Here is an 8,135-nt window from a genome sequence, read left to right as displayed (position 1 = left end):
GGAGGTTGCGGAGAGCCGAGATTGCGCCATTGCACTCCAGCCTGGGTAACATGAATGAAACTCCGTCTAAAAAAAAAAAAAAAAAAATGTGAATGCCTTAGAAATAAAAGCTGCCTTTTTGTGTGTGTGTTTCAATTGTGTGTATCTTGCATATAAAAAGTATATGAACAAATACATTTTTGTGTTGTATATGAAATAAAACTGTATAAATAACATACAATACAAAAATGCTGTGACCAAGAAATCTTCCTAAATGTAATATTATACCTGTCTCATAATCCAAGATACAATTCTGCTTATTTACTTTTAAATTCAAAAAAGTATGAGGGGGAAAAAAAATCAATCATTAATAGATTCAGTCTTAACCTACATAATACGGTTCAAACTTATAATTAATAATTATTTAATAACAAATACTCTGAAAAATAACATTGAAAACATATTTTTACCAACTTTAAAAAGTATTCTAGTTAAAACTACTCATTACAAATTCTACAAAGTACATACATATTCTACATATTCTAGTTGCCTGTATGAGCTATTTTTTCTTTCCTTACACTTAAAAAATAAACACACCATCTATGAACTCAAAATGTAATATTTCCTAAATCAGAGTTGCTGTATGATGAAAATTACAACCCCCGCCTCCCCAAAAAAAGACCCACTGTAACATCATCAGTTAAACAATCACTTCTTTGTCACTGAGTGAACAGTTCCAGTGAGATGATGCCAAACCTTTATCTAATATTTGTAAAAGCTTATTTTGTATTTGCCATCTCAATTATACCACATGCCATAATCAACACAACATTTTTTGTGGGTGAAGATGATACTTAATCAATTACATTTGCTAGATTAAAAACAAGGCCTATCATTTTTTTTTAATGCCTTTCCAATTTTAGCATATCTTTGCCTACCTGGCTTTTATTTGGCTTTTCCTAGCAGCTGCTTCACTAGCAGTCATCGGTTCAGGGAGAGCTGAAGGAATAGAAGAATTCTTGGAAGAAAAAAAAACTTTTCATTTTAGTTTTTAATTGCAGAGTTTTTTTAAACTATGGATATATTATTGAACTTTAAAAGTACTCTCCATATTATTATTTTCACATCACATACCTATAAATTGTTCACATATATTTGCCAGATCTAATCTGCAAATATCACTACATGCTACACAAATGTCACTTTCATATTCATGTGCCACAGAAACCTTGGAAAATAAGCCATAGATACCATTGTATCCATGTATAAGTGGGTAAATCTTGAGTGAAACCAAACATTATATTACACTTGTAAATCAATGACTATTTGCATTTTGGAAAAAGCAACAAACACCAAGGATAAGAATAAAGTGTTGTTTCTACATACTACAGATAATTTTCAAGACACTGAATGTAAGGCCTGGAAAATTAAGGCAGAAGGCCTTATTAATTTGTCTATGTCCAATGTTTAGTTAATTGTAAATAATAAATACTTGCTGAATAAAAAGCTCAACACCTAATCAAATGTCAAATGAATCTACTTTTCTACTTTTAGAACTGCAAAACTTTCAGCTTTAACAGAGAAAATACTACATTAATACAACAAGGGCTTAAAAAAAAAAAGGAAAGGTACCACATTCCTTCTTTTTTCTTAGTGGGATAGATTAAGTTATACATAAAGGAAACCCTACAGAAACAAGTCAGGCCAGAATGATCATTACAAAGTCAAGAATGGCTTATAATCAGCGATGATTCTAGAGATCTTTATTAAAACTGACAAAGACTTGCCATATACAATTCACTTAAAGTAGTTAAATGCACTGTGCAGACAGTGAATAAAATGTAAAGCTTTTGAATAATACTATTGCCAATTGAGAACCTTCCAAGAACTAGGCACTGGGTTTTACATGTAATCCTTGTAATTACTATCCTTTTTTTACAGGAAAAAAAAAAAAAAAAGGACATTAAAGTAACTTACCAAAAGATTAAAAATCAGCCACTGATAAAGACAGAACTGAATCTGAGTCTTTCTGTTTACATTGCCTGTGCTTTTAAAATTATTATTTTTATAGTTTAAGGTGCTTCAAGTGCAGTTTTGTTACAAGGATATGTTGCACAACGGTGAAGTCTAGGCTTTTAGTGTGACCATCAACCAAACAGTGTACATTATACCCATTAGGTAACTTCTCATCCTTCATCCACTTCCCACCTTTCTTAGCTTCCACTGTCTATTACTCTGCTGTCTATATCCAGGCATACACATTGTTTAGTTCCCATTTCACAATGCCCATGCTTTTTATACCAATATCCAATGTTTCCCAAACTTACTCAGTTAATAGAGTGCTTAGGGTTTCAGTAATTGTTTACAACAGGTCTAAGAAAAAAAAAAAAAATCTAATAGTCCTGTTTATTAGATGGTTAGGCCCAAATAACTTAATAAAATTAGTTTGTGCTAGGTCAGACAGATGTCCCTGTGTTTTCCTCAAAAACGCAAAATATCCTGTCTCAGTCTTCTGCAGCTCCCCAAGGTACCTCAGTGCATAGTTTGGGTAATACAGCTTTTAAACAATATAGTCAAACACACAATCAGACCACTTGTCATGAAACAAGGAACTTTGTCTGTTTTTTAATAACAACAAAAAACAAGTAGTTCTGAAAGTATATGTATTCACATATGATAAAATGAATTTTAAATCCATATCCTACTTGAAAAACTACTTACATTGATGTTGGAGACTGGACAATCCTTTTTGGCAAATTTAAATGCAAAATATGACACTTGAAATATATCAGGTCTATGTTCCGGATCCGGTTCAAGCATGAACCCTGCAAGAACAGATCAAAATTTTGAGAAGTTTTATGAAACACACATTACATTACTTAGGGGCACATTATAAGGATAAAAAATATTATTTTCTGTTCCATTTTAAGATCAGTGATGATTCTAGTGAACTTTATTGATGCCTACAGAAAATGCAGAAATTGCTGGAAGTAAAGCATTATCCTAAGGGTAGATCAGTCACAGAACAGCTCTACACTAGAAGCATGAATGACAAATACGATTATTCTATTGAAAAAGTGACACAAAAGAAAAAGTGAGTTTAGTGAACACTGGAGAGATATTTAAGAAAGTTTGAGGGCCATAGTAAAAAGGTTCTTCAAGATAATTCTATTCAAAATAATTCTTACTATTATCTAAAACACCTGTATTAATTTTTAAGTAATCCTGAATCATTGAGAAAAGGCTAAATTGTGTACATTATAATCTAATAAAGTATTAAAGGATTGGCACTATCATTTTCCCAAAGCATGCTCTTTTCCCGTTCTGATATTAACAACATTCACCATAGTTCTGTATCTTAACATATCATGCTCAGAAATATGGGCAGAGTTTTATGATTTCTGTGAACAGATTTCAAAACAACCTTACAGATTGCTTGGAATGCCTGATCTTTTTGCTACCAAAATGACCACTACTATTTGGTAGTACTCTACTTCTTGGATAATTTTTAATTCTAAATTTCACAAAGTTGACATTTATAATACTCAATTCCATAAGTAAAAGATTCATATTCTTTTAAGACTAAGTCTATCTCTGCCTCATCAATTCACTCTAAGTTTTTATAATGTTTAAATCCTTTTTAAACTACTTAAAATGTAAAATTTACAGCACTAGATGATATTCTGAAGTTTGCTAATAAACTAATGGATAGAGAGGTTTAAGTATGTAAATGGGTTAAATAAAATTGTAAATTATTTAAATTAATTAAAATGAATTAAATCTTCCCTCAAATTCAAGTAATATTTTGAATAAAGAATGTACAATACATTTCCAATGACATGATAAATTTATTTTGGCTAAAAACACAGTTATGTGGAGAGTTATAATTTATTTGCGAGATTCTGAGCTCAGTGTAAAAGATACAAAAACTCTGCATGTAACTTGATTTTATATGTTTATGCTAACATATATCACTTATAAAATTGATTTTTTATCATTTTTATCACCATTGCTAGATTGAAATAACTAAAAACATTTTAATTCTAATATTTGCTAGTTTTTATATTCAAATTCATTCCAGAAAAGATTTGAGGAATCCACAAAGTTTATTTTACCTTCATACCAACAGACATCAAATGTTTTTAAAGTAGCAATAGTACATAAAATGGGGATAAATTCAAACACACTGTTAGCAATGTTCTCACTCATAGGCGGGTGTTGAACGATGAGAGCACATGGACACAGGGAGGGGAGCACTACACACTGGGGTCAGTTGAGGGGAAATAGGGGAGGGACGGTGGGGGGTGGGGAGCGGGGGGGGGATAGCAGGGGGAGAAATGCCAGATGTAGGTGATGGGGAGGAAGGCAGCAAATCACACTGCCACGTGTGTTCCTATGCAACAATTTTGCATGTTCTTCACATGTACCCCAAAACCTAAAATACAATAAAATAAATAAATGGGAAAAAAAATAATAATAATAATTTTCAAAACCAAATAAATCACAAAAAAACCTATCAAATTCACAGATGTATAGTCCTATTTTTCTATTGTAACAAATTTATTTGTCTTTGAAAATCTAATTTCAACAATAGCTAATCACAAATATTTAGTCCTATAAAGAACTTGAAGTGGCACACAAAACCAAGATTTTTTTAAAATATATAAGAAATGTAAAACTGATGGAAAAATAATGGCTGAGGGGTTGAGATGAATAGGATAATGAGGTCAGTTACAAACTACATATGATCTGGTCCTGAACACAGGCCCAAAGTTTGCTCTCCATTTTCTAGCTGTCAATATATATATATAGGGCAACATGATCCATTACATGAACCACAGTGTACCTAATACAAAAAAGAGATGCTAGGGAAAAACACTATTTGTGATACTGAAAGCTAGAGGGCAAATTCTCCCTTTAGTCTTTCTAAAGATAGCTCACACAAAGTGAACAACATCCTTAAGAATAGCAGTGAGTGACACAGGGTCATGTTTTAAACACTTATCAGTGTCGACTAGTGGCCTAAATGCAGTGCAGTGAAATAAAGAGGTATGGTATAAGAACATACTTCTTTGGTGACCTGACTTAATCCAAGAAAAACTTTTTAAGTATCCAGAGAGAGTTCAGGCAGTCCTGGTTTTTCTTTGATTTTTTTTGTTTGTTTGTTTGTTTTTCATAGCAGCTGAGAAGCATTGAGGGAGAAAAAAAATTGAGATTTGGTGTCCTAAACTATAATGGGTATAAGTATTTCTGCCTCTCAAGTTAAGCACACCCTATCATCTAATGATTAGGTAGTTAGGTTGCAGGTAGAATCGATATTATCTTATGAGCAAGCACAAGGACCTCCAATTCCCCTGGGTCATGTTTTCATGTGGGAATATATCTGCTGGAGCCAGTTTAGTCTAATTATATTGATTCAATTTATGTGACATAAGATCAACTCAAAAGTCAGAACTACTATTTATTTTAACAAAGAACAAAATATTAGAGTACATTAATATGATAAATATTAGCAATATTTCATGAAATGTGATTCATTTTACATGTGTGTATATGTCTGTGTGTGGTGTGCATGCCAGATCACAACTAAAATGTATTTTTATTAATATATTGAATCACAGTCATAAAAGTTTAAAGCCACTGTGCTAGTGTAGTACCATGATCTCTATTACTATAACTCATTCTACCCCATGGGAAAGATAGTGATTTATCATATTGTTAGACTAGAAAAAAGAATGAAGCACCGCCATCCATCAATCTCTGATGCTCTTTGTTTCAGAACAAGTTATTTTAAGAACATACATGTTCTCTGCTAAACCATATTTTGTAAGTAGCCTGCCTCTGTGGAAGAAGTCTAAGACTTTCCAGCATTGCCTATGACTGCATGTTAGTAAATCTGAGGATTGGGAACACAGGAACAGGTTCCTTTGGCTTTAGATCTAAATTTCATTCTGCAATCAGCTTTATCAGTACTAAAAAGTTGACAGTTTTATCTGATGAGTTCCTGTGCACCATCTCCAACTTGGTTCTAAATTCAGAGCATGAAAAGATGAATGATCATACCTAAAACCCACAGGTAGAACATAGCTACATTTTTATCTCTGAATATTTCTAAATTGAATATTATCAGCAATTAAGAAAAAGGAAAAAAAAACAATAAGGCATCTTTAAGCACTTAATTTACATAATATAATTTACTGAACTCTTCAAGAGAATGGGTTGCAAAATGTACTACTGGATTACTGAATGATGTAATCTAGACTGCAGAGGTATCACATTTAATACCGCTAAACACTGATTCAAGGACAATTTAAGCCAGGCACAGTGGCTCTCGCCTGTCATCTCGGCTACTCAGAAGGCTGAGGTGAGAGGATGGCTTGAGCTTAGGAATTCAAGGCTACAGTGAGCTATGATCTCACCATTGCAGCAATCCAGCACAGGAAAGAAAGAAAAAGAAAGAAGGAAGCGAAGGGGAGAGAAAGGGGAGGCAGAAAACGAAGGAGGAGAGGAAGAGAGGGAGGGAGGCAGGAAGGAAATTGACACCTTCAATTTTATTTTTTTAACACAAGAGTCTCACTCTGTCACCAGGCTGGAGTGCAGTGGTTCGATCTTGGCTCACTACAACCTCCGTCTCTCAGGTTCAAGTGATTCTCCTGCCTCAGCCTCCCGAGTAGCTGGGGCTACAGGCACGCACCACCATGCCCAGCTAATTTTTATATTTTTAGTAGATATGAGGTTTCACCATGTTGGCCAGAATGGTCTCAATCTCTCGACCTTGTGATCCGCCCACCTCAGCCTCCCAAAGTGCTGGGATTACAGGCGTGAGCCACCTCGCCCAGCCACCTTCAATTTTTAAGTAGTTTTTCCAAAGGCATTTTCTCCTGCAAATAATTAAATCTTGAGTTTAGTGTTTTATTCATTCCTACTTCATGACAATAAAACCATATCATCTATTAACGAAATGTGCCTATGGGGAAAAGAAACGGATTAAGGAATATATATGTCCAGTTCATCTAAAAGTAGCATTAAGTGATTAGGTTTAGAAACAAAACAAAAAAGGCAGAGAGGCTAGAATACACCTTTGTTTACTCAACTTAAAATGATCACATGAATCATCACAAAACTATTACCACTGAATCTAATTCTACTATAAATATAAAATCAACTTTTTAAAACTTAGCCACAAAGTAAAGATATTGCTCTGCTCACTCAATTGTGTAAATCTTTCTATTGACACAAATACTACTAACACAACCTAAGAACACAAAATAGAGCTTCAGCACTGAAGGTAGTGTATGACTAAACTACAACAGTATTTCCTACTGATGTACACACTGGTCTGAGGCAACGGGATGAATTATGCCTATATTAATATTGCACAGAAAAGCACAACACCCCTGTACATTCCAACAAAAATAGAAGCTAAAGGAGGTGCTGTTGCAGCACCCAAATTATATCATGGTTTAGCCAAGGACCCAAGCCAAAAATTAAAGTAGTTACCTCAAGTTACACAAAGCAAAGGATCCATGCTTGGGCCTAGATAAAGTTAAGCCACCATCTCTAATCTAACAGCTCAACAAATTTAAAAAGATAATACTCTGAAGTCTCAAAACAATTTTCCCGCTTAAAATTTGTTTTTGCCCCATAAAGACACATTTTTCTCTCCCACCATCTTCCAATTATTACTCTTAATTTCCCTGAAATGAGAAATATCCACTCTAATTTTCCAACCATAAATATTTCATGCATCAATATTCTTTTTTATATATTAACTTACAGACATTATTATAGAAACTTACATGTTTTATATATATGTCCTACATACCTTATTATATGGATGCTGAAATGAAACTAAATTTAATAGCTGATAATACGTTCAATCATAACTGAAACATTAAGCAGCACTAAATAGTGCCAGGATAATATATTTGGAATAGTACTGGTAAATACCCCTAGAAGTTACCGATCAGAGCCCTCTTTCTATATCTCTTCAAGTAGTAACGCAGAGCCAATGATTGAAAACCTCCAAGGAAACCCTATCTAAATCTTTGATTTCAAAGGTACTTTTAAGTAGCTGAGATTTTTTTTTTTTTCTTCCAAAAATAATACAGGAGTAGAGAGTGGGTGAGGTTATAGAGGAAACAAGATTGGGCATG

The 8,135-nt window shown here is 33.5% G+C and overlaps 1 protein-coding gene across 2 annotated transcripts in view; it reads right to left on the bottom strand.

Annotated features, from left to right (window-relative positions):
• BMP2K (BMP2 inducible kinase) overlaps positions 1-8,135 on the bottom strand; it is a 129,747-nt gene that overhangs the window by 55,989 nt on the left and 65,623 nt on the right. For both annotated transcript variants that reach the window (XM_017540040.2, XM_017540041.2), the window contains exons 8-9: positions 2,701-2,804; positions 918-997 (exon numbers count right to left, since the gene is read on the bottom strand). In XM_017540040.2, the coding sequence (XP_017395529.1) occupies positions 918-997; positions 2,701-2,804 (184 nt within the window). The remainder of the gene's footprint in view (positions 1-917; positions 998-2,700; positions 2,805-8,135) is intronic.

Source organism: Cebus imitator, unplaced genomic scaffold (assembly GCF_001604975.1).
Source record: "Cebus imitator isolate Cc_AM_T3 unplaced genomic scaffold, Cebus_imitator-1.0 Scaffold123, whole genome shotgun sequence".
Taxonomy (NCBI): Eukaryota; Metazoa; Chordata; class Mammalia; order Primates; family Cebidae; genus Cebus; species Cebus imitator.
This window is presented reverse-complemented; position numbering and strand designations above follow the sequence as displayed.